Here is a 26,089-nt window from a genome sequence, read left to right on the forward strand (position 1 = left end):
TCTCCTCCCTTTGGGCGGCCTCAGATCAGCTTCAATCGATCCCAAATCCCACCCACAGTTTCATAATGGCTTTAAACTGACAGGAATTGGCACTTGTGCCAAAAAAAATCCTCCTCCACTCCCAGCTGCTCCTTCCCTCCCTTGTGCTGGCACAGGGAGTCGAGTGCTTTGCATAAAAGAGCTCGGAACGAGCTGCTCTGAATTGAAATTAATTCAGCACACGTGGAGCAAAAGCTCATTTTTAACCCAGGGAAGCCGTGGATCCACCACTCCCACAAAATCCAACCTCGGGAAAAGGCGAACTCAAAGCTGTTTTAGCAATTTACACCAAAATTTGTAAGGAGAAAATGCAAAGTTTGGAGGATCTTGGACCACTTGGGGTCATCCTCGGATGTTTTCCATCAGGAAAGCTTTGGGATGGGGGTATCCAGAGCAGAAGCAGCAGCATTTTAAGCGTGAACTGGATCTTCTCCAGGGAATAGAGAGGAGCATCCTGCCTCGGGACAAGCAGCTGGCAGAAATCTCCCCTGGGATTTGTGCAGAGGGCAAAGGACAGACGAGGATGTTAAAATATTAAAATAAACCTTTTTTTTTTTTTTCCTGGCTTTCCATGTGTGCAACCCATTCCTGTCACAAGCAACATATCCAAAAAGAATTCATGGCACTTTTTTGTTCACAGCACTAAGTTTCTATGACACTTTGGAAGTCTAATGAATTTTTTTTTTAAAGAGGGGGGAAAAAAAAAAAAAAAAGCAAGTGCAGGGTTTTGTGTGAGTAAACATCCCAGGGAAGAGGAATTAAATTATCTCATTCAGCCCAAAAATAAATCCTTTCAATGTCCTAAAACATTATCCCAGTGCAGATCCAGTGACAAGTGTGCCAGAGGATCCCTGGATCCTGAAACACCCAGTACTGCCAGGGATCCATTTGCAGGAACAGCACATCTGGGACATCATGGAATGGTTTGGATTGGAAGGGACCTTCAGAGTGGAATTCCACCCCTTTGCATGGGAAGGGACACCTTCCACTACCCCAGGCTGCTCCAAGCTCTGTCCAGCCTGGTCTGGAACAATTCCAGGGATAAGGCAGCCACAGCTTCTCTGGAATGTCTTCCAGCACTTTTGAGTCCCTGCAATTGTTCTGTCAAGATTTCAGGGAGATGCCTTAATTAAAGTGTAAAAAAAAAAAAAAAAAAAAAAAAAAAGGGAGAGAATCCAGGAGGAAGTGGAAAATCAAGAGAGTGAAGGTTTAAAACCTGTGTAGTCTCAAGGTCAGTGGTTGTTCCCTGCATCTTTTTCCTAAAGGATTGGGAGGAGTCTGGAGGTGAGTGACCCATTCCCTGCTGTGCCAGCACCATCCATGGCATGGACTCATGGGATGTGATCTGGCTGCAGGGCTTTTCCTTTTCCTTTTCCTTTTCCTTTTCCTTTTCCTTTCCTTTTCCTTTTCCTTTCCTTTTCCTTTTCCTTTTCCTTTTCCTTTTCCTGTTCCTTTTCCTTTTCCTTTTCCTTTTTCTTTCCTCCTTGTCCTCTTCCTTCTCCTCCTTCTCTTCCTCCTGTCCTTCTCCTTATTTTTATTTCTCCTTCCCATTTTTCTCTCCTCCTCTTCCTCCCCACCCTCCTTCTCCTTTTCTTTGTCTCCTTCTCCTTCTCCTTCTCCCCTTTCTCCTTCTCCCCTTTCTTTTTCCAGGGATGGGGCATCCACAACTTCCCTGAGCAGCCTGATCCAACCTCTCACCATCCTCACAGTGAACAATTTCTTCTTTATCTCCAGCCTAAACCTCTTCCCTTTGTGTTTAATTCCATCACCCCTCATCCTGTCCAGCCAGGCCCTACAAAAAACCCTTCCTCCCATTCCTACAGAAATCCATGGACACAGCCCCAGCTCCAAGAGGAGCTCAGCAATTATTTATCATTGAAGAAATTTGCTTCTTCTACAAAATGGTTTTCCTATTTTAACTCCAATGAGGGAAAAAAAAAATTGCTTCCCAAGGGAAAACAAACTCTCGACTCACAGTTTTTTGCTGATAACAGCAAGACTCCAGAGCGGGGCTCAAGGGAAGGAGACGTCTCCTGGGTTAGATGGAAAACAGAGAGAAGAATGTCAGGAATGGGGTAAGAAATGGCTGCAGGATCCCAAAGGAAAAGCTGCTGTCATTTATCGAGTGGGTGCTGTTTTTTTGTTGTGGTGTCTGGTTTTTGGGGATGTTTCTTGCCTCTGGTGGCACTGCCAGGGCAGGAGCTGCAGACAGACCTGAATCCACCTGTTTGGGAAAGGGAGAAACCAGAGGGATGATCTCTGTGATTCCATGTCATTCCCAGCAGGAATTCTTTTCCAAGGTATGTCAAGTGGGGACAGAGAGCAAATCCTTTCTTCTCTATGTTCACGCACTGAATTCGGGATGGCTCATTTGGCAATTCCATGGAGGCAGAAGGACCAACACTGGATCAAAAACCTCAGCTACGAATCAATTCATCCAAAACTGTCCTAAATCCTCTGCTCTGTAGGAATGGGATCATGGGGGCTGTGACATCCCACAGCAAAATGAGTTTCCTTTACTGAGTGAGGAGGTGACCACAGGGACTCACAGGATGCAGCTCCAGGGTCTCCAACAGCAGAAGAACCTGGAGCTGCTGGAGCAGATCTGTAGGACGCCAAAGGATGGAGCCCCTCTGCTCTGGAGCCAGGCTGGGAGAGCTGGGAATGTCCAGCCTGGAGAAGAGAAGGCTCCAGGGAGACCTCAGAGCCCTTTCCAGTGCCTGAAGGGGCTCCAGGAGAGCTGGAGAGGGACTTGGGACAGGGCCTGGAGTCACAGGACACAGGGAATGGCTTCCTACTGCCAGAGGGCAGGGGTAGATGGGATACTGGGAAGGAATTATTCCCTGTGAGGGTGGTGAGGGGCTGGGATGGAATTCCCAGAGTAGTGTGGCTGCTCCTGGATCCCTGGAAATGTCCAAGGCCAAGTTGGATGAGGCTTGGAGCAACCTGGGACAGTGGAAGATGTCCCTGCCCATGGCAAGGGGTGGAACTGGATGAATTTGAAGGTCCCTTCCAACCCAAACCATTCCATGACTCTGATGTGTCTCCACCATATCCTGGCAATGGAAACATGGCTTTTCCCTTGCTAATTCTGAGGGATAGAATCAATCCACCAGGAAACAGTGGCAGAATTCCCAAAAATATTTGTTCATGTGAAAACATCTCTATTGATCCAACTTCAGCTGTGAAGGGGAGAGGACTTTGCTCCCCAAGTGCTTGGGCCTTGGACTTTTCCCTGCTTGGAAAGGTTGGGAAAAAAATCCATACACCGCCAATTGTAAATATTTGGATTGGGAATATGGTTTGGGTGGTCAGCATTGTCCAGCAGAGCTCTTCCAGGAGCATGTAGCCATCCAGAAATCTGATTTTATCCCAATTTAATGCAGTTACACCACCAGCTGCCATTGCAAAATTCCCACCTTGCAGGACCTGCTGCTCCAGTGCTCCTGTCAAAAAACATTTGCAAATCCTTTTGGTTTCAGGAAATTTCACAACAGCACCAAAGAGAGGGGAAGCAAACTTTCTGACAATCTGAGCCGTGGCTTTTGCTGGAAAAGCTGAGGGGAAAGTGGCATCAGATGCTCCTTTGCAATCCCTGGGTGAGAGGGAAGGATGTTCAGGAAGAAGGATGTGAATTTTTGAGACCTTTCTGGGTTTTTTTTTTTTTTTTACCTGGTTCATCTCCCAGCTGGATCTCTGGAGTTCTGTGGGCAGCACCACTCAGCAAAACAGAGGTGGATTCACATCCAAAAGTCACAGAGCAAATTCAACTTGCTTGATTCCTCTTGGGACCAATTTTTCCTGACATTTCACCCACTGAAGCTCCCTGTGTATTGGTGGGGCACCTTTTGATGGAGCTTGGCACATCCATGGCTTCTCCTTGTCCTCCCGACAGCTCCACGATGTCCCAACACTTCTCCTGACTTGCACAGATGAGTCACATGCAGGTTTTTTAGAAGAACCATGAATTTTGGGTGCTCAGCAGCACCAGTTTGGGGGCACACCACTATTCCTGGGGGCCACATGGAGACTCCAGCTCCTCTTCCCCTTCCAGCCTCCATAGGGTGCTTTGCTCTGAGAACTCCTTTCTTCAAGCTTTGCTCCGGAGAGGCTAAAATTAAACCAGTGATTCCATTGCTGACTGAAAACAGAGCATTCCTTCCCCTCCCACGTGTTTTGGATGGACATCAGAAGCCAAACCCCGGCTGCTCAGCCCCATGTGGAAAAACAATCTTCTATTCTGATCCTCTATCCACCGCAGCTCGCTCCGATCGGGATGTTCAGTTCCCAGCCTGGTGTTCAGGGGGCTCTGAAATGGGATTTGCCTGGAAATGGAAAACATAAACACAAGCAGCCACTATCTCTGCAGCTTATTGCCCTGAACAAAAGCTTATTCTGCTCCGGAGGAGGGGGGGAAACAGAAGTTAATTCATGGATAAAGCAAGGAAAATAAAATCCCTTCACAATCTCCTTTCCTGTATGTCCCCAAGTTCTTTGGGGAAGTGGAGATTTGCAGGAAGCCAGTGGAAAGATGGAGATCTCTCTCTCTCTGCAATTCCAACCTTCATGGGGGTAAAATCCTAAATATCCCAGTCCTCACTGAGCCACTGCCAGGTAGTGCAAATCTGCTCCATGGCCATCCAGCCCCACTGGAATCATGGAATCACAAAACAATTTGGATTAGAAGGGATTTTGAACAGCATGCAGTTCCAAACCCCTTGCCATGGGCAGGGACACCTTCCACTATCCCAGGCTGCTCCAAGCCCCATCCAGCCTGGCTTGGACACTTCCAGGGATCCAGGAGAAGCCATAGCTACTCTGGAAATTCCATTCCAGCACCTCATCACACTCAAAGGGAATAACTTCTTCTCAATATCCCATCTATCCCTGCCCTCTGGCAGTGGGAAGCCATTCTCTGTCCCTCCACCACTTGTCCCAAGTCCCTCTCCAGCTTTCCTGGAGCCCCTTTAGGCACTGGAAGGGGCTCTGAGGTCTCTCTGGATCCTTTTCTTCTCCAGGCTGGACATTCCCAGCTCTCCCATCCTGGCTCCAGAGCAGAGGGGCTCCAGCCCTTGGAGCATCTCTGTGGCCTCCTATGGATTTGCTCCAGCATCTTCACATCCTTCTGCTGTTGGACCCCAGGGCTGGAGGCAGCTCTGCAGGTGGGGTCTCACCTGAGCAGCACAGAGGGGCAGAATTCCCTGTTTTCCTGCCCACAGTGTGGGATGAGCCTGGGACAGGGAGGTCTGGATTCCTGAGCCTCCAACTTGGGATCCCCAAGTTCTTGAGCGTCCATCACTGGATCAGCATCTCCTGTAGCATCCATCACTAGGATCCCAAATATTCCCCAGGGAGAGCCCAGCACCACAAAATCCCCTCCTGATCCAAATTCCCAAAGCGTTGAGCCAGGAAGGAATCCCCTGCCCACCCTATGTGCCCCTGGTCTCCCCTCACCCTCTGCCTCCCCCAAATCCCTGTACAATTCCCAGAGCACCAGCTGGTCTTTTCCCACCCAGAATCCATCAAAGGGACAAAACAGGGGCTGTGACACCAATCCCTGTGCCCTGCTGCCCTCCCCCCCTCTCTCCATATGTTCCTTCTCCACCCTGCACTTCCCACCCCCTTCCATTGAGCTGAGGCTGGACAAAACTCATGACAGAAGTGACTCCAATCCCGATCCCTCCCGGAGCTTCATTCCCAGCTCAGCTCAGGGACAGACAGGAACTAAACTCACGGCAGCTGCTTTCCTTTAACCCATTTTTTTCCCAAAAAATCCCCCCACTTTTCCACCCAAGCAGCCCCACCCCAGGGTGCCCCCCTGTGCTGGGATACCCCCCACCCCCAAATGCGATTCCCATCTGGAATTCCTCTAGATGTCACCCTCAGCCATCTTTTCCACATAAACACCCCCCCCCTCCCCCGGCTCGCATTTTCCTTTCTCCAAGATCTTTTTTTTTTTTTTTTTTTAAATTCCTTTCTGATCTCTTTCCGGCCATGTGTGATTGCAGTTTCCTCCGGGCGTCCATTTCATCAGCCCGAAATTAAGGAGCAGCAGGGAAAAAAAAGGGGCGGCGGGCGGGCGGGCGGTGGGAACCCCCTCCCCTTCCCCCTCATCCCACCTCCCCACCCACCACCGACCACCCCAACCCCGCATCCCACATCCCTTCCCACCCGCCATCCCGCTGCTCCCCAGACCTTCCCAAACACCTCCCGACACCCCATTCCCAACCCCGGCCCCGCTTGGCCCGGAGGCCGGGGAAAAGGAGGAGGAGGATTTTTGCCACCTCACCACCATCACTTTTGGGGTGACTTGGCTTTTTTTTTTCTGCTTTTTTTTTTTTTTTTTTTTTGTGGGGCTGGATTTTTCCTCCCCACATCCAAAAACTCATCCGCAAGCAAGGCCGGCGTTGTCTTTTCCCACCGCCGCTGGATGCCAGCGCCAGGGCCGGATCCCGCCTTGGTGACACGAAGGTCACGGTACCTCCAGCCCGGCCTTTTCCTCCCCGCTGTCGCCAATCCCGGCTGCGTGTCCTGGCCGTGCTCCGCTCGTCCGTAGAGGAAACCCACGCCCGGGGCGATCCCAGAAAATCCCCAGGGGAAGCTTTCGGCCCTTTGGTTCCGTCCTCTCCTGCATGAGACAATCCCGGCTGTGCGGCTCCGCCGGGCGATGGCCGAGCAGTGAAGATGTCCATGGCCAGGCTCAACAGCGTCAATGGCTTCTTGGAGGACACCAGGATGGAGCCGGGGGACATGGGCAGGATCCTGCGCTGCCTGGAGATGGGCACCGTGCTCACCTTGTTCTACCAGAAGAAGTCGCAGAGGCCGGAGAGAAGGACCTTCCAGGTGAAGCTGGAGACGCGCCAGATCATCTGGAGCCGGACGCCCGAGAAGGTGGAGGGGGACAGTGAGTATCGAGAGGGACAGGGAGGATTGGGAGGACAGGGAGAATTGGGGGGGACTGGGATGATTGGGAGGATTGGGAGGGCAGGGAGAATTGGGGGGACAGGCGAGTATCAGTGACAGCGGTGTTCGGGAGCCGGGGATGTGCTGGTGAGATGCTGTGCTGTATTGGGGTGACTGGCTGGGGGTGTTCTGGGCGTGTTGGGGTGTTCTGCCACAGTGGGGTAAGTGGTTGTGGGGTGCTTGGATGTCTTACTGTAGTGGGGAGACTGATTGTGGGGTGCCTGGATGTGTTGGGGTGCCTGGATATGTTGGGGTGCCTGGGTTTTGTGGTTTTGTGTCCTACAGTGGTGGGGTAATTGTTTGTGCGGTGCTTGGGTCTGTTGGGGTGTGCTACAGTGGTGGGGTGACTGGCTGGGGGGGTTTCTGGGCATGCTGGGTTTCCCAGCCATGATGGGGTAACTGTTTGTGGGGTGCCTGACTGTGTTGGGGTGTCCTACAGTGGTGGGGTGGTTGTGGGGTTCCTGGCTGTGGTGGGATGTCCTTCCATGGTGGGGTAACTGGTTATGGGGTTTCTGGCTGTGGTGGGATGTCCTTCCATGGTGTGTTAACTGGTTATAGGGTGCTTAGTCTTGGTGGGATGTCCTACAGTGGTGGGGTGACTGTGGGGTGCCTGGATGTGCTGGTGTGTTTTGCCATGGTGGGGTGACTGGTTGTGGAATTCCTGGCCACAAGGGGATGTCCTACCACGGTGGGATATTCACCCCAATGGAATGTCTTACCTTGTCAGGGTGTCTGGCCACGGGGTGATTCCCATAAAAGCAGGAGCTGCTGGGCTGAGCATCCCTCACCTCCTCCATCCCACTTTGGAAGTTGTTCTGTGGGATCAAGCTGCTTCTGTTTCATTCCCAGGGATTTATATCCTCCCTGCCAAGGAGGGAAAAGAATGACCATGCCTGTTCCTGCTCATGGTGCTTTTTTAACCCCAAAACCCCACTGGAGCATCCGTAAAAATCACCCTGGTGGTTAGGAGGTTGTTGGGATGTTGTCCCAGCAGTGGGAATTGTTGGGGCTCCTTGTTTTGGTGCTCATTACCTCAAAGATTTAATTGAGCTAAAAAAATCCAGTTGAAGGAAGATTGGGGTGCCATGGAGCTACCATCACCTCATCCCAACTCCCTGTGCAGGGAAGGAAATCAATTTTGGGATATCACCTCACCTGGGTGATGGCAAAACTCACCCCAGAGGTTTGGGAGGTACCTTTTCCTTGGAGAGGCTCCTCCAAAATCACCAATGACCCCCCCTAAAAATCACCACCCACTGCTGATTATCTGTAAGATCCAGCAAATTCCCCTGGAAGCTTCAGCTCCTGCTTGGAGGTGCTGATCCCGGGGTGGAATTCCATCTTTGAGCCAGGAAAAGGAGGGTGGCATTCAGAGCTGAGCACAGGCATGGTCAGGATCTGTGCTTGTCTGGACTTTCTGGATACAGGAGCAGATCTGTGGGAGCAGAAGGTGATGGGAGGAAGGGCACCCAGTTTTGGGGAGGTATTTTAGGTCTTCATGGAGAGGAACCTGTTATCCAGTCATGGAATAATGCATTTCCAGCTCCTTGTTTTTTCCGGAAGCACTGTGAGCTGCCAGGTCAGGATCTCAGGTTGCTCAGATGCTGTGCCTCAGTTTCCCCTCTGGAGCCTTAGGATCTGTCTTTTCCCATACAACAGCCCAATCTCCCTCATGGGAGTGAGTAGCCATCCTCCAAGGTCATCCAGAAGGATGAAAAAAAGGATGAAAATCCTCCTGGAAATGTGCAATCCTGCCATCCTGTCCCACCATTCACTTTTCCTAGTCTGGGGTGGGAGAAATCTCCATCCTGGTGCTGGGCTGGAGCATCCTCACCCCCTGGTCCATCCCTCTCTTCCTACTCTCTGTGATTTTATGGAAGTATTGGGATCTCCCAGACCTCACGCCTGCCCAGACCATTTTAAATCCCCCCCTTCAAGCCAGCATCCTGCTTGGAGAGGGATTAGTGGGAAGTGCTGATGTCTCTGTTAGGGACTGTCAGGGCCAGGACACGGATCCTGGCTCTCCCCTGGACCCCTGGGATAATTACACGCTTTGTTAAGCAGCCTCTGGACACGTGTCCGTGTGTCCATGCCTGGGATCATGTCCATGCCTGGGAATGCCTGGAGCATGGCCTCCAAAATTAACCTCATCCTGGAGGGCTTTCAGCTTGTTGCCCTCAGCAGATCCCAGTTCCCAGTGCAAGGAATCTGGAAAAGGGGGATGAAGGCAGCATAAAAAAATCCAAGAGGATTTTGGAGAGGTGGTTTAACGACACCTCCAGCCTTGTTAATGGCAAATAATTGGAATTAGGACTTTTTTGGGAGGAGAAAATCCAGTTGGGATTTATCACTGTTAAACAAGGAGGAAATATTTTATTCCAGGTTTTTAACCACACCACAGGATCCCAGCAGGACATGGTCTTCCAATTTCCCCTGTCCAGGAGGGTCTGAGCTGCCACATCCTGCAAGAAGGGATGACCCAGGTGCCCAGGCCAGCAGGAATTCCCATTCAGGCCAACAGCCATTCCCTCCAACCCCTTTGCTTCCCTCCTAATGCCTGAAAAAAATCTCCCAGGCTCTCAGCATCCCTAAAATCCCACTGGGCCGAACCTGCTCCTCCATCATCTCCCCACCAGTCCAAATCTTTTTTTGCACCACGCTGCTCGCTTTGCATTAGAAAAGAAAAGGGATTTTCGCAGCTGGAACCGACTTCCAGAGTGTTTTAATCGCCCAGGACAATGGAGACAATGCGGGGAGGAGTTTGGAGACAGAGTTCTGACAGGATCGAGGCAAATCCGCTGCAGATGTGGTTTCCAGGAAGCTGCTGCTCGGGTGTATTGTGCAGCCCCTCGCCACTCCCTTTTCCCCTATTTTTTCATGGGAATGGGCTATTTGCCCTGGGGGAGAAGGACTTCAGGGTGTTGGTGGATGAAAAACTGCTGCTGTCAACCCAGAAATTCCCCATGTTCTCGGTTCATCCCACAGCAGGAAAATGGGAATTCTGCCCCTCTGCCCCGCTCAGGTGAGACCCCACCTGCAGAGCTGCCTCCAGCCCTGGGGTCCAACAGCTGAAGGATGTGGAGATGCTGGAGTGAGTCCAGAGGAGGTCATGGAGATGCTCCAAGGGCTGGAGCCCCTCTGCTCTGGAGCCAGGCTGGGAGAGCTGGGAATGTCCAGCCTGGAGAAGGGAAGTCTCCAGGGAGATCTCAGAGCCCCTTCCAGGGCCTAAAGGGACTCCAGGAAAGCTGGAGAAAGACTTGGAACAATGGATGGAGTGCCAGGACACAGGGAATGGCTTCCCACTGCCAGAGGGCAGGGTTAGATTGGATATTGGGAAGAAATTATTCCCTATGAGGGTGCTGAGGCCCTGGCACAGATCACTCAGAGGAGCTGTGGCTGCTCCTGGATCCCTGGAAGTGTCCAAGGCCAGGGCTTGGAGCAGCCTGGGATAGTGGAAGGTGTCCCTACCCATGGCAGGGGTTGGAATGAGATGATCTTTAGGGTCTCTTCTGATACAAACCATTCCAGGAATTAGGAACAGCTCCCAGAGTTCAGCGCAAGGCCAGATCCTGGAGGAGTTAAATCCAAGGAGCAGCAGCATTGCAACTTGTTAGCAAAGCCATGGTAGCCACTGGCTTCTCTCCACTCCCTGGCACCCTGTGGATGGGCAGGAGTCGAGTGGCTGCTTTTTAAACTATAAACCCATTTTTATCCCCAAAATCTGCCTGTTCTTATGGAAGAGACTTTGCTCCGAGCCACAAGAGCCACACGGTGACAATGAAGTTTCTTTCCTTGAGGTCTTGTCCCAAAACAAAGCTCGTGCTGGGGTGCAGAGCTCCTCTGTGTCACTTGTGCTAAAATCCCACCCTGATCCGTGAAATTTGGCTTGCGGTCATCCAGCAAAAGAAGGCTGGATAAAGCCTCCACTGTTTTCTGGAGCTTTTCCGCCAAGAAAAACTATTCTTCCCCTCTTTTCTTGCTTAATCAGCCTGATTCCTCCCCCATCCCTTATTCCTCCCTGCATTCAGCTTTCCTCTCCCCTTTGGATCCCCCCTTTTGGATTCAGCCGAGGGTTTCCACCAAGGCACGTCTGCAGCCTTCCCCACCACCACATCGGAAACACAGCCAGGCTGGAAATTCTCCGGGAAATGACCCATTTCCTCAGCAGGACAATACCCCTGGCGAGGTGGTCCGGCCGCCCTGGGTCACACAAAGCCCTTTCCGCTGTCGGTGGCTCGTTCCCAGAGGACAAATCTGCCTGGGGGGTGATGGTTGTGGGATCAAGAACAATTTTGTGTGTTGTTCCTAATATTATGTTATTATTCTTGCTCCCAGTGGGATGTGTCCACTGGGAAAATTGGAACTCTCCCTTGGTGGAGTAGCAGTGAGGAAGAGCGTGGTCCGGAAACCCGGCCCTGCCGCCGCTGTTGGAGCTTTATTTAGCGGGATAATGAGGGAGCAGAGCAGCAGGAAAGCAACGCCCTGCGGTCCCGGCTGCCGGGGCTCCAAATTGCCACTTTTGGGAAGAGTTCTCCAAGGAAAACACGAGCTCAGCCTATCCCAGTGCAGGGTCTGGTTTGGGGAGGACAAGGTGGCTGGAGATTTGCTGGTTGGGATGGGGTGGGATGAGCCTGGAGGATGCGTGGCAGCCACAAAGCTGGGAAAAGAGTGGGCAGCGCTGTTGGGATGCCACGTCCTGAGAACACGAGTTCCTGAAGGACACACAGGGATGGGGGTCATCAGGCACATGGAGGCAGGGTTGCAGGGACACCCTGTCCTTGGGACACAGATCCCTGGATGAGACTCTTCCGTGGCATCCGTGGTGGTGTCACTCAGCTGCAGGAGCATTGCAGAGACCTCATCCTGGGCACATCCTGGGACACAGATCCCTGGAGGACACGTGGCTATGTCATCCTGGTCCTCTCACAGCTGTAGTAGCACTGCAGGGACCCCATCTTGGGGACATCCTGGGACACAGATCCCTGGAGGACACATGGCTATGTCATCCTGGTGCCATCTCACTCCAATGGGCAGTACCATGGAGACGCCCCATCCTGGGGACACGACTCCCTGGAGGACACGTGGCCATGGCATCCATGGTGATTCACTCAGCTGCAGCAGCACTGCAGGGACACCCCATCCTGGGGACATCCTGGGACACCCTGTCCTGGGGACATCCTGGAACACAGATCTCTGGAGGACACAAGGCCGTGGCACCCTGGTGCCATCCCACTCCAGTGGGCAGTGCCACTGGGACATCCCATCCTGGGAACACGGTTCCCTAAATGGACATGCCATACCCATGGTGCCATCACACATCACTGGAGGACACTGGGGACATGTCACCCTCAAAGACACATGGCCACAGCACCCATAATTCCATCACACACTCCTGAGGGTATCCCATCCTGGCAACAAGGTTCTCCAGAGGGCACATGTTCTGGAATTCTCACTTCCCTGAACCACTCACATGAGGCTGTGGTGGCAGGGGACAGTTTCATGTTCTTCTCTTCCCACAGTCGACATTCGGGAGATCAAGGAGATCCGCCTGGGGAAGAATTCCCGGGATTTCGAGCGCTACCCCGAGGACGCTCGCAAGCTGGACTTCACCATGTGCTTCATCATCCTCTACGGGATGGACTTCAGGCTGCGGACGCTCAGCGTGGCCGGTGAGTTGGGTCCCTCCCCATTCCCTGTGTCCATCCTTGGGGTTGCACCCCCTTCCCAACATCCCTCCTCCCCATTCCAAGCTCATCGCCCTCCTCTTCCTCCAACAGCTTTCTGCGAGGAGGACATCAACCTATGGATAACGGGGCTCAACTGGCTGGTGGCTGACACCCAGAGAGCCCAGACCCCACTGCAGATCGAGAGGTGAGGAAGGACCAGCAGATCCCATTTCCTGGTCCCTGTTTTGGGAAGAAAACCTGACCTGGGCTTGGGCCTCTTTGGGATTGAGCACTGTCTGTCCATCCTTTCCTTCCCAGGTGGCTACGGAAGCAGTTTGATGGGATGGACCGGGCCAGGGAAGGCAGGTGAGCCACCAGCACAGTGAGTTCAGCTGGACAGAACCATATTCCCCCTGCTGCATCCCAAATTTGGAGGCTGAGCCAGGCTGAGGGTGAGGTCTGTGGGACAAGGGAGCACCAGGGTTTTTGGGATGCTTGAAGGCACCAAAAATAGGAGACTGGGTGCAGGTCACATCCTTGTGACTGTGAGGACCACTGGGATCCATCCCCAGTGCCACATTTTCACCAGTGCCAAAGGGCCCAGGCCATTAATGCAGCCCATAATTATCTTCCCAAACCAAGGGAATTTGGACTTAAATTATTATGGGAATGGGAATAGGCATCGCCTCCAAGTGGGATGATGTCTTAAGAGTGCCCAGTTGGTTCTTGGATGCACTTCCTCTCCTTGTCCCTCTGCTCACACTCATGCCAGACATCACATAATTAATCTCAGAAACACGGAATCGTGGAATGATTTGGGTTGGAAAGGACAATAAAAATCATCTAGTTCCACCTTTCTCTAGACTAGGTTGCTCCAAGCCCCATCCATCCTGGCCTTGAACACCTCCCAGAATGAGACATCCACAGTTTCCCTGAGTTCTGTGCCACTGCAGGGATCCACAGGCCAGGAGGGGAGGGTCTCTATGCCAGGCATCAAGATTTGGGGTGGGAGCCTTGGTGTTGGGAGCTGAGACTCATCCAGGGATCTAGCAGTACCCTGACTCTGATTTTCCCTCTGGCAGCATCACAGTGAAGGACCTGAAGGCGATGCTGCCCCAGGTCAACTACCGTGTTCCCAACATGAGATTCCTGCGGGATAAACTTGTGGTAAGGACCCTCTGCACACCCCAGCTATGAGGCAGATGCTCTTCAACCTGCCCCACATGGGCTGGGGCCACTGTGGTGTCCTTGGTTCCAATCAAGTGGCCCCACTCTCATCCAGCCCCGTCTCCCACAGGAAGTGGAAGCCAGGAATGAGATGACTTTCTCCCACTTCATCCAGTTCTACAAAAACCTGATGTTTGATGCCCAGAAGTCGGTAAGATCCATGGTTTGGCCTCCCAGATGTTCCCATCCTGGTGGGATGTGTCCCACTCCAGCTAAGCCTGGACTCCTTCTCTGCCTTCCAGGTCATTGAGCAGCTGGAGCTCTCCTTCCCCTTGCGGTGAGATCTCAGCTCCCATCCCAATCAATATTCCAAGAGTTGGGTCCATAGAGTGGGAAGTAGAGTCAGGCTGTGGGGCAGAGCAGGGAATGGGGATGGGGATGGTGATGGGAGAAGGGATAGGAGAGGAGATGGGAGCAGGGATGGGAGAAGGAATGGGAGTATGGGTGCAGAAGGGATGGAAGCAATAATGGGAGCAGGGATGGGAGCAATAATGGGAATATGGGTGCAGAAGGGATGGGAGCAATAATGGGAGATGGGATGGAAGCAAAGATAGGAGCAGGAATGGAAGGGGTGAGCAGGGGTGGAAGATGGGGAGGCTGCCAGGGATGTAGGGACATGTGCCCTGCTTTCCTCCCAGTATTCTCGGACAAAGCTGCACATTCCAGCTGGTGCCGGCCTCTCCCAGTCACAGGGCGGAGGGACTGATGGGAGTGGGGGTCCTGGGGAGGCTGAGCTGCAGATGGGCACTGATGGCCTCAATTCTGCCATGGGATCTATCCCAATTCCTTCTCCTGCTCCTCACTGGTGGCTGCTCCTTGTCCCAGGAATGTGGACCGCCCCGAGCTGTGCCAAGTGTCCCTCTACGACTTCCAGAAGTTCCTGCTGCATGACCAGAAGGTGGGGTTTCCCTGAGAACTCTGCAGCCTAAGGAACCCATATGGGATACTCCAGCCCAGTTCCCCCCCCAACAACAGCCATGTTTGTATCCCAGGAATCCTGGGCCAGTGATGTGGGTGTGGTGCGGGACTACATGTGCTCCTACCTCAAGGAGAGCTCCAACGAAGCATCGGATCCCTCCTTCCAGCTGGATGAGGTGGGTGGCCCCACACAGTGTTCCCACAGGGACTTCCCCAGCACCATCAGGCTCTGATCTCTCTGCTTCTACCCCCCTAGTTCCTCACATACCTCTTCTCCAAGGAAAACATGGTGATGGATGCTAAGTACGAGCGTGTGGTGCCTGAGGAGATGAACCACCCCTTGTCCCAGTACTGGATCTCCTCATCCCACAACACGTAAGGAATTTTCCCCTCATGGGTGTTCCTCAGGGACATCCATGAGCATCCCATCATCCTTGTCTCTCCTCTGCAGGTACCTGACAGGAGACCAGTTCTCCAGTGAGTCCTCCCTGGAGGCGTACGCCCGGTGCCTGAGGATGGGCTGCCGCTGTATCGAGTGTGAGTCCCACCAGCCCTTCATAGGGATGCTGGAACCCCTGATGTCCCATCAAACAGATCATTCCCTTCCCCCATCCTGTGCCACCAGGGCAGAGGATCTTTCCCTGTCATTTGGGTGCTCTGAGAAATGGTTCCCAGCGCGTAGTTGGTGGCAAACATGAATTAACCGAGGTGTTTCCCTTCTCAGTGGATTGCTGGGATGGCCCAGACGATCTTCCCATTATCTACCACGGCCACACGCTCACCTCCAAGATCAAATTCCTGGATGTGCTGCACACCATCAAGGAACATGCCTTTGTCACCTCTGAGTAAGCCCCAGCTCCCCCAACAACCTCTGAATTCTGGGAACCTCTCCCTCACCTTCACCTGAGGCCACCATTCCCACCTGCTTGCTCCAGGTTCCCCATCATTCTCTCCATCGAAGACCACTGCAGCATTGTCCAGCAGAGGAACATGGCCTGCCACTTCAAGAAGGTTTTTGGGGACATGCTCCTCACCAAGCCAGTGGACATCAATGCTGATGAGTTGCCCTCACCCACCCAGCTCAAGAAGAAAATCCTAATCAAGGTGTGGAGCAGGCAAAGCCCCAAAACCACTCTTTGCAGGAGGGACACAGATTGTGTTGGGTTCTACACCAAGAGATGGTCAAGGGGAACAAGGGATGGTGGGAAGGCACCTGTGGGAGGTTGATCCTGAGGGTTGGGAGGTCAGTGGGACCCATGGCCACCACTGAGCTCCCCTCCCTGGGTGTCCCCCAGCACAAGAAACTGGTTGAAGGGAACCTGTACGAGGAGGTCTCCACTGCCAGTTACTCAGAGAATGACATCAGCAACTCCATCAAGAATGGAATTCTCTACCTTGAAGACCCCATCGACCACGTAAGGGAGGCCCTCAGGGGCTGAGCGGGATCTGTCAGACAGTGGGGTTTGGGATGGGCTCTCCTAGACCACTGCTATGCTGTGAAGGGGAAGAAAGGGATTAAAAACCCCATCCCAAAGCTCCATCCCTCCGTGTCATCCTCTTCCTCACCTCACCAGTGCTCTTCCTCTTTCCTAGACCTGGAGCCCTCATTATTTTGTCCTGACAAGCAACAAGATTTACTACTCAGAGGAGACATCCCGCTACCAGTTCAACGAGGATGAAGAGGAGGTGGAGCAGAAGGAGGTGCGTGAGGGGCAGGACGCACCCAACAGGGCGAATTGACAACTCTGTAGGGAGGGTGACAGGGTGACAACACCCACTTTGGGATGAACTTGCAGGAGTTCAACAACAACGAGCTGCACTTCACGGAGAAGTGGTTCCACGGCAAGCTCGGGGGTGGCCGTGACGGGCGACAGATTGCAGAGAAGCTGCTGCACGAGTACTGCACCGAGACAGGCGGCAAGGACGGCACCTTCCTGGTGCGCGAGAGCGAGACCTTCGTGGGCGACTACACCCTCTCCTTCTGGTAGGAGCTCCAGCAGGGAGGCAGGATCCCACCCTCCCTGGGTGACCCTCCAGTCAGTGCCTGGTTTGGTGGCTGGAATGGCTTTTTTGGGGGAAATGTCACCTTTTTGTGCAGCATAGACCCCAAAGTGTAGGATGGTGGAGATGTGGACTGAGATTGACTTGGCTTTCTCCCACCCCCATGGCAGGAGGTCCAGCCGGGTGCAGCACTGCCGGATCCACTCGAGGCAGGAGGCCGGGGCCACCAAGTTCTACCTGACAGACAACCTGGTCTTTGATAGCCTCTACAGCCTCATCTGCCACTACCGGGAGGTGCCGCTGCGCTGCAACGAGTTCGAGATGCGCCTCACGGACCCCGTCCCCCAACCCAACGCCCACGAGAGCAAAGAGTGAGAATCTTTCCAATCCCCATACCCTCAATCCCATGAGTCCACCAGCCTCCTCCAGCCCCAGCAGGGTGTGGAGATGCCAATGCCAGCCCCCAGTCTCCATGTTCTCCCTGGGCAGGTGGTACCACGCCAGCTTGACGCGTCTCCAGGCTGAGCACATGCTGATGCGGGTCCCGCGGGATGGTGCGTTCCTGGTGCGGAAGCGCAGCGAGCCCAACTCCTATGCCATCTCCTTCCGGTGAGTGTGGCCACCACAAGGCCGCTTGGGCTTGGCCAAGCTGAGGATTTGTGATAACCTATCTGCTGTGACCCCGAGCTAGGTGGCAGGGGTTTGCTGTGGGTGACACGGTGGGACGCATGGTGGTGTCATGAAAGGGAAACCCTCTATGACATCCTCGGGGTGTTCATCTTGGTGGCATCCCCAAGCATCACCTCCTGCCCATCCCCATCATGGAGCCAGGATTTGGCCACCCCTCACTGATCCCATTCCCATCTCTCCTGGCCCCAGGGCGGAGGGGAAGATCAAGCACTGCCGCATCCAGCAGGAAGGACGGCTCTTCATGCTGGGCAGCTCGGCCGAGTTTGAGAGCCTCGTGGACCTCATCAGCTACTATGAGAAGCACCCGCTGTACCGCAAGATGAAGCTGCGCTACCCCATCAATGAGGAGACCCTGGAGAAGATGGGCACCACTGTGAGTTCTCCCAGCAACTATGGATGGTGGAGGTTCTGTGCAATAAGAAACCAAACCCACATCCTCAGCTCCACCATCTTCCAGAATTTTGGTTGGAGCCCAACCAGAACCGGCCAAGCTCGTTCCACTGGTCATCACCCAGCATTAAAATGCCACCATAATTCCCTTTTCCAACAAGTTGCAAGGGGATATTACATCCCACTCAACCTCCTCTCATCCCCTCTGCCCGCACCAGGTGACCCCCACAGGTATTTCTCCTTGCAGGAACTGGACTATGGAGCTCTGTATGAGGTGCGGACCCCTCATTTCTATGTGGAGGCCAACAAGATGCCAATGGCCAGGGTAAGGGGCCAAGCTGGTGTCCTGGGGACGTGGTAGGTGGTCGGATATGGCAATTCAGGTGCTGGAGTTCCTGGGTGGTCCCTCCTCAGATCCACACCTCCCAGCATCTCTGACCAGAGAAATGGTTGAGTTGTGCTCCATTTATTTGACCCTCAAGTGATGCTGGAGCTGGACCCAGCCAACATCACCATCACTTGGGGACAGTCCGAGCTCCAGTGACGGCATTGTCACATTGTGGTGGGGGACAGGGCTGGAAAGACCCCAGCCTGGAGCAGGGACCTGGCAGAAGTTTGCCCCAACAGCAAGGAAATCCCTTTGCACTGGGAAACCCTTAAGAAGCAGGTCTAGGGTCAGCTCCCAGGTGGTCCAGTCTCCACCCTCAGAGGTTTTTGGGACTTAGTTGTTTTTGGAGTTGACTCAGTCTCCACCTTTGGGGGTTTTTGTGACTGGACATATTTTGGAGTTGACCCTGGAAGAGGCTAGTCTGGAGCCCTAAGGTTCCTTTCCTGTGATCCTACAATCCCATGGTCCAGCACTGCTACTGCCTTAATGGTCCCTTTGCAGCAAGATAAGACCACACACAGGAAAACTTAACCTAGAGGGTTTTTTTCCAAGGAATGTGGTAGTATCAGAGGATTAACCCTTTAGTGCACCAGGAGAAACCATTGGGGATCCCAGAAAAGGAACCTGGTCTGCTCTGAATGTGGTAATCTTGCAAGACCACAGGCACCTCCAGCCCTCCTATCCCCTCTACCCCATCCCACTGCCATGAGCAATTTGGAAGCTGGAGAGGGACTTTTTGTCAGGAACAGCAGATAGGTCAAGGAGTAATGGATACAAAAGGGAGGAAATTCAGGTTAGATATTAGGAAAAAAATTTTTACTGTGAGGGTGGTGAGACACCAGAGTAGAGAAGTTGTGGATTCCCCATCCCTGGAAGTGCCCAAGGCCAGGCTGGACAGAGCTTGGAGAATCTAGTGGAAGGGGTCTCTACCCATGGTGGGATGAGTTGGAATGTGATGACCTTTAAGGTCTATTCCATCCAACCCCTTAACATTCTGTGATGCCGTGATTTGGGGTCAGGATCCCCCACACTCTGCTGGGGGGCTCAAGGGGCTGGGCTGGGTTGGGCACCAGGTGCTGGGTGGTGACACACGTGTCCCTCTTCCTGGTGTCCCCAGTGCACGGTGAAGGCTCTGTATGACTACAAAGCACAACGGGAGGACGAGCTGTCATTCTGCAAGCAGGCCATCATCCACAACGTGGACAAGCAGGACGGTGGCTGGTGAGGGCGGTCACCTGGGTGTCACTGTGGGCGGGAGGTGAAGGGGACACCCCGGGTGTTCCCACAGTGGGTTTTAACTCAGCCTCCTTCTTTGTCCCCCCACCCTTTCTCCAACCACCCCCTGGCACCGCATGCAGCAGGGACACCCCTGTCCCCCCCTCCCCAAAATCTGTCCGCTTGCCTTGATCCTCTCACCCCTTGCAGGTGGCGGGGGGACTACGGGGGCAAGAAGCAGCTCTGGTTCCCAGCCAACTACGTGGAGGAGATCGTTGGCACCCAGGCACAGGAGCAGGATGAGGCCGTGAGTGCCACCTCCCTGGGACCCTGGGAGTGAGAACAGTGGAGGCTCCCAAGAGCCCTTGACCAAATCCAGACCCTTATCCTGAGGCTGGGAGATGCTCACGATCCTGCTCCACCTTGGATCTTTATCCACAGGCTGGGGGATGCTTATGGTTCTGCTCCAGCCTAGACCCTTATTTAGAGTCTGGGGAATGTTCATGGCCCTACTCCAACTTGGACCTATTTCTGGGACTTGGGAAATGCTCCTGGTCCTTTTACAGCCCATATCTTTACCCAGAGGCTGTAGGATGCTCCCAGCCCCACTCCAGCTTGGACCCTTTTGCAGGGTATTCCAAGTCTTGTACAAGCCCAGATCCTTATCCAGTGGCTAAGGAATGCTCCTTGTCCGCTCCAGCCCAGACCATTACCCTGAGGCTGGGGGATGCTGGTGATCCTCCTCCAGTCCAGATTCTTATCTGGAGGCTGAGGGATGTTCTTGGCCCCACTCCCACTTAGACAACTTATTAGAAGCTGGAGGATGCTCCCAGTCCTGTTCCAGCCCTGATCTCTGTTTGGAAGCTGGGTGATAATCTTGGCCACACTCTAGCTTGGATCCTTTCCTGGAAACTGGAGGATGCTCCCAGCCTTTTGCCAGCCGAGACCCTAATCCAGAATGTGGGGGATGCTCCTGGTCCCACAGAGTCAGGGGATGCTCTTGGTCCTGCTCCAACCCAGACCTTTATCCAGAATCTGGGTGATGCTCCCAGCCCTGTACCAGCCCAGACCTTTATCCAGAATCTGGGGGATGCTCCTGGTCCCACAGAGTTGAGGGATGCTCTTGGTCCTGCTCCAACCCAGACCTTTATCCAGAATCTGGGGGATGCTCCCAGCTCTGTACCAGCCCAGATGCTTATACAGAGGCTGGGGGATGCTCCTGGTCCTACTCCAACCCAGCTCTTGGGGTGATGCTCCTGGATATTTTTCCCCTTCTTTTCCTCAGATTTGCCCAGCTTGGAGGGCTGGGTGGTGGCTGCCTGTAACCCACAGGCCTCCCCCATTTTACCTCTTCCTTCCTCTCTTGCAGTCATCAGAAAACAGCCCCCTGGGGAACTTCCTGAAGGGCTTCATCGATGTCCCATCCTGCCACGTCGGTGAGTGTCCCTACTTATGGATTTGGGGGGAATTTGGAGGAATTGGGATGTCCAGATGATTCAGGGGACATTTTGCCTTGATTCCAAGGGTGTGTTTCAGCATGGAAAGCTGAAGCCACACATTGAAAAAAATGGGATCCTCAGAGGAAGAGGATCCTGATGGATGGTGGGGTGCCAGGAGGGGCTGGTGGGGGCCCGGGAGCGGGACCGCTGAGGTTTCGTTTGCTCCACAGAGCCATCCGTTGGGAATGTCTTCGAGTAAAGCCCCCCTCTGATGTCCTTATAGTTATCTCCAAAGACGGGAGGAGCTCCAAACCATTTGTCTTCACCATCCATTCCCAGCAGATGTCCCACGCAGCCCAGTCGCTGGACGTGGCCGCAGACACGCAGGAGGAACTCAGCGAGTGGGTGGCCAAGATCCGGGAGGCCACGCAGAACGCCGACGCCAGGGTGAGGGGATGCAGAGGATGGGGCTGGATGGTCCCTTTCTATTGGAGATTGTTCCTAATATCTCCAAAGGAAGAGTCTGGGGGAAGACTTGCAGCTCCTGTTTTTCCTGGTGCAGATGCAAGAGGGGAAGATCATGGAGCGGAGGAAGAAGATCGCCCTGGAGCTCTCAGAGCTGGTCGTGTATTGCCGGCCGGTGCCGTTCGATGAGGACAGTAAGTCCTGGAGAAGTGGGATAAAGGGATGAAGCGTGGAAAGAGACAGGTGGGAAGAACTATCCAGGTCTCATTCCTGCCCTGATGGCCGCTTGGTGCTTGCAGAGATTGGCACAGACAAGGCATGTTATCGGGACATGTCCTCCTTCCCCGAGACCAAGGCAGAGAAATACGCCAACCGCAGCAAGGGCAAGAAGTTCCTGCAGTACAACCGCCGCCAGCTGAGCCGCATCTACCCCAAAGGACAGCGCCTGGACTCCTCCAACTACGACCCACTGCCCATGTGGATCTGTGGGAGCCAACTCGTGGCCCTCAACTTCCAGACGCCTGGTAAATCCTGCTCCTGGGGTTCTTGTTGTGCTCATCACTGAAAGTTGTCTCAGAATTCCCATTCCCAATGTTTCTGCCCTGAGTTGTCTTGTTGGAGGTGGTTTGAGTGATCTCTCCAACCTTTGTCTCCATCCTCATGGGGGCACGAGTGGTTTGGATGCTCTTCAGCCTTTTCCTCATCCTGGATGGAGACACAGGAGGTGGTTTGGATGATCTTTCCAAGCTTTGTCCTCATCCTGATGGAGACACAGGTGGTTTGGATGATCTTTCCAACCTTTGTCCTCATCCTGATAGGGATAGAGGAGGTGGTTTGGATGATCTCTTCAAGCTTTGTCCTCATCCTGGTGGAGACACAGGAGGTGGTTTGGATGCTCTCCATCCTGTGTCTCATCCTGATGGGGATGCAGGGAGTGGTTTGAAAGAGCTCTCCAACCTTTGTCCTTATCCTGGTGGGGACAAGGGTGGTTTGGATGCTCTGTAGTCTTTGTCCTCATCCTGGTGGGGATATCTCCATGCAATCCTTGGGTGATTCATGCAAAACTCAGCTGCATCCCTCCTCCAACCACAGCTGGGGCTCTTAGTTGGGTTTGCAGGGTAGAACCTTCTAACCAAGGACCTTGAGAAGGTCCCTGAGCCCCATGCCCAGATCTGCTCTGTCCCCATGGCCACAGACAAACCAATGCAGCTGAACCAGGCGCTCTTCATGCTCGGTGGCCGCAGCGGCTACGTCCTGCAGCCGGACATCATGAGGGACGAGACCTTTGACCCCTTCGACAAGAACAGCCTGAAGATTGTGGAGCCCATCACAGTCCAGCTGCAGGCAAGTGTGCAAGGATAGCAAGATATCCTTGAGGCGGTCACCATCAAGATGTGAACTCCTTCCTTATTTTTGGGTCAGCTAGGGGTGGTTCTTACTTGTTCCAGCTACATACTTGCTCCATAGAGCTTGTTACTCTTGGGAATTCTTCTTCATCTAGTGTGGCCAGACCTCACCCTCTTCTTCCTCCCCTTTCTCCCACAGATCCTTGGTGCCCGGCACCTGCCCAAGAACGGGAGGAGCATCGTGTGCCCCTTTGTGGAGGTGGAGGTTTGTGGCTCCGAGTATGACAACAGCAAGAACAAGACAGATGTCGTAGGTGAGAGACCACACACGGGTGATGTCCCCACCCTGAGGGACAACCCTGACTCTGTCCTCTGTCATCCTCCTAAGAGGATGTGTGGGTGATGGGGCCAGGTTTTGTGCTCTCTCCCACAGCTGACAACGGCTTCAACCCCGTCTGGCTCTTCAAGCAGTTTGTCTTCGATATCAACAACCCCGAGTTTGCCTTCCTCCGCTTCGTGGTGTATGAGGAGGACATGTTCAGTGATCCCAACTTCTTGGCACAAGCCACCTTCCCTGTCAAGGGCCTCAAAACAGGTATAGTCTTTCCATCATCATCATCATCATCATCATCATCATCATCATCATCTCCATCATAGTCATGGAATCACAGAAGGGTTTGGGTTGGAAAGGGCCTTTAAAGGTCATCTCGTCCAACCCCCCTGCAATCATCATTATCTCCATCATTATCATCATCTTGATCTCCATGATTAGGTCATGGAGTCATAAAAGGGCTTGCTTTGGAAGGGACCTTTAAAGATCTTCTAGTGCAGCCCTCCTGCAATTGTCATCATCATGATCTCCATCACTGAGTCATGGAATTGTAGAAGGGTTTGTGTAGGAAGGGGCTTTTAAAGGTCATCCAGTCCAAATCCCCTTCAACCATCATCTTCATCATCTCCATCACAGATCATGGAATCATAGAAGGCTTTGGGTTGGAAGGGACCTCTAAAAGTCATTGAATACCACTCCCCTACGTAGTCATCCTTATCATCATCACCTCCATCATTAAGTCATGGAGTCATAGCAGAGTTTGGGTTGAAAGGGACCTCTAAAGTTCTTCTAGTGCAAACTCCTGCAATCATCATCATTATCTCCTTGGGGTCCTGGCCATGGTGAGGGGCTCGGACCCTGCTGTGGTTCTGAGTTCGTGTTGTGATGTGTCCAGGCTATCGGTCAGTGCCGTTGAAGAACAGCTACACCGAGGACCTGGAGCTCGCCTCCCTCCTCATCCACATCGAAATCATCAACGCCAAGGCAGGTGGCCCAGGCGGCTTGGGAAACCTGGAACAAGGGGAACCAACTCTTTGGGGTGTCCTGCCCACCACACCAGCCTCACACGCTTGTTTTGGAGCAGGAGGAAGATGAGGAGAACCTCTACTCGTCCATCCAGCAGCTCCGGGACCGTGCCAGCGAGCTCTCCAGCCAGGTCTCCAGCTACGAGCGCACCAACGGCTGCGATTCCCGCTACCAGCAGCGCCTGGATGAGCTCCGGGCAGCCCAGGAGCGGCTCATGGAGCTCACTGAAGTCCGCAACCGCAAGTGAGTTGTCCCCTCCCTGTGGCTTTGGGACGTCCCTCTTTGGGACGTCCCTCTTTGGGAGGGTTCCTAAGGCCACCACCCTGCTTCCCCCCAGGTTGATGGAGAAGAAGAAGAGGGACCGGCAGATGGTCACCAAACGCAGCTGAGCTGGAGGGACTCGAGCTGAGGAGCTTCCCCCAGCCACCTCCTCTCCTGCCACAAAGGGAGGTGGGGTGGCCACATCCGGACCTCCCACCATGCCCAGGGCTGGGTGACAGCAGCGTGACAAATTTGGGGATGAAAGGAGGCCTTGGGTAGCTGTGCCTGTGACGGGGGTGAGGCAGGAGGTGGGACGCTCTGGCTTCAATCCCAGGTGCCTCCAGCTTCATCCCATGTTCCCTGGGGCTCATGGCTACCTCCTTGTCCCCACGAGGTGGCCACAGTGGCTCTTCCTCACCCAACGTTCTCAATGTCCCACCATCCCATGGCAGCCCCATGACCGACGGGGAAACTGAGGCACAGGGGCCCAGCTGGCCCAAGATGGGGCAGGACCAGCCATCTCCATCCTGGGCACAGGTGCCAGGACTGGCTGGTGATGAGGCACCAGGATGGGGACACAGGGGACACTTTTGGGGGGGTTAGGGGGGTATTTTGCTCCCCTGCTATAAATACCTGTATTTTCTTCTTTTATCCAGCGTGTACATATGGCGTGGGGGGAGGGAGTGTCTGTACCAGCCACAGTATTAGGGCACAAGGGGGACCCCAAAATGTCCAGAGATGTCCCAGCATGGGACCAAGGGAGCAGGGGACCAAGTCTGGGGCTGTCCCACAAGGCAGAGTGGCCTGTGACAGGATGCCCTGACTAGGCACCTGGTAAATACAGGCAGCAAGGTGGCCCCAGAGGGGACAGGGATGTCCCCAAGGTGACCCAGAGTTGTCACCAAGCTCTGGGAATGGGGACAGATCCTGCCAGTAAAGCCAACTAGGGTGGTGGCCAGCCCGACGGTGGCTGGGGACATCTTGGGCTGTCCCCTGGGGTCGGGGTGTCCCGGCAGGGGGGACCTGTGTATTCTTTGTATGAAAATAAATCTATTTAGCCAATATTTATACCCTGCTGCTGTGACCTGGTGTCCCCTCCCAGCTCTGCTGCCACCCCAGGGTCCCCAGGGTGGACCTTGGTAGTCCCAGATCCAGTGTGTCACCCTTGTCCCAGCAGCAGTGGGGACACTTGGGGGTGTGTTGTGGCAGGCAGGGCCACCCAGGAAGGACACAAGGCAGAGGGACACAAGGACAATGGGTACAAGGTTGTGGGGACACAGGGCCATGGGGACATGAGGCCAGGGGGACACAGGGCTCCAGGGACACACAGCTATGGGGATGCAGGATCACAGGGCCATGCCATGGGGACACACACAGGTCCATAGGGATTTGGGTCCATGGAAACACATGTGAATCCTTTGGGATTTGGGTCCATTGGGACACACACCCTGGATACACAGGGACTTGGGGACACGGATTCAGGGATCCATAGGGCTTTGGGCCCATGGGAATACACACATGGATCTACAGGGACATGGCACCATGGGGACACACACAAATCCATAGGGATTTGGGCCCATTAGGACACACACATGTCCATAGGTATTTGAGTCCATGGAAACACATGTGAATCCATTGGGATTTGGGTCCATTGGGACACACACCCTGGATACACAGGGACTTGAGTCCATGGGGACACACACTCAGCGATCCATAAGGCTTAG

The 26,089-nt window shown here is 53.8% G+C and overlaps 2 protein-coding genes across 2 annotated transcripts; one reads left to right on the top strand and one right to left on the bottom strand.

Annotated features, from left to right (window-relative positions):
* Positions 1 to 1,450: 1,450 nt before the first annotated feature.
* On the bottom strand, positions 1,451 to 6,608 carry LOC115484356 (uncharacterized). Its single transcript, XM_050970602.1, has 2 exons — positions 6,521 to 6,608; positions 1,451 to 4,364 (listed from the first exon to the last, which is right to left on the bottom strand). The coding sequence occupies exon 2, from the start codon at positions 3,718 to 3,720 to the stop codon at positions 2,488 to 2,490; it is 1,233 nt and encodes a 410-aa protein (XP_050826559.1). The 5' UTR covers positions 3,721 to 4,364; positions 6,521 to 6,608; the 3' UTR covers positions 1,451 to 2,487.
* LOC103826392 (1-phosphatidylinositol 4,5-bisphosphate phosphodiesterase gamma-1-like) lies at positions 5,959 to 25,429 on the top strand. Its single transcript, XM_018917329.3, has 32 exons — positions 5,959 to 6,943; positions 12,522 to 12,671; positions 12,780 to 12,873; positions 12,987 to 13,034; positions 13,751 to 13,835; positions 13,966 to 14,046; positions 14,138 to 14,172; positions 14,721 to 14,793; positions 14,888 to 14,989; positions 15,070 to 15,188; positions 15,265 to 15,350; positions 15,538 to 15,658; positions 15,749 to 15,917; positions 16,109 to 16,228; positions 16,407 to 16,514; positions 16,610 to 16,797; positions 16,985 to 17,185; positions 17,304 to 17,423; positions 17,694 to 17,877; positions 18,142 to 18,219; positions 19,400 to 19,503; positions 19,708 to 19,804; positions 20,867 to 20,933; positions 21,220 to 21,383; positions 21,499 to 21,595; positions 21,701 to 21,925; positions 22,597 to 22,745; positions 22,947 to 23,061; positions 23,181 to 23,342; positions 23,974 to 24,062; positions 24,163 to 24,347; positions 24,442 to 25,429. The coding sequence occupies exons 1-32, from the start codon at positions 6,724 to 6,726 to the stop codon at positions 24,491 to 24,493; spliced, it is 3,888 nt and encodes a 1,295-aa protein (XP_018772874.1). The 5' UTR covers positions 5,959 to 6,723; the 3' UTR covers positions 24,494 to 25,429.
* The last annotated feature ends 660 nt before the right edge of the window (positions 25,430 to 26,089 follow it).

The sequence above is a fragment of the Serinus canaria genome, chromosome 2 (genome assembly GCF_022539315.1).
Source record: "Serinus canaria isolate serCan28SL12 chromosome 2, serCan2020, whole genome shotgun sequence".
Lineage (NCBI taxonomy): Eukaryota > Metazoa > Chordata > Aves > Passeriformes > Fringillidae > Serinus > Serinus canaria.

Bases quoted from the DNA above. Each gene is read 5' to 3' on its own strand.
- LOC115484356 (XM_050970602.1), bottom strand. From the start codon at position 3,720: ATGAACCAGGTAAAAAAAAAAAAAAAACCCAGAAAGGTCTCAAAAATT.
- LOC103826392 (XM_018917329.3), top strand. From the start codon at position 6,724: ATGTCCATGGCCAGGCTCAACAGCGTCAATGGCTTCTTGGAGGACACC. The intron at 6,944-12,521 runs GTGAGTATCGAG...CTCTTCCCACAG, and splicing joins CGAGAAGGTGGAGGGGGACA to TCGACATTCGGGAGATCAAG. The intron at 13,035-13,750 runs GTGAGCCACCAG...TCCCTCTGGCAG, and splicing joins GACCGGGCCAGGGAAGGCAG to CATCACAGTGAAGGACCTGA.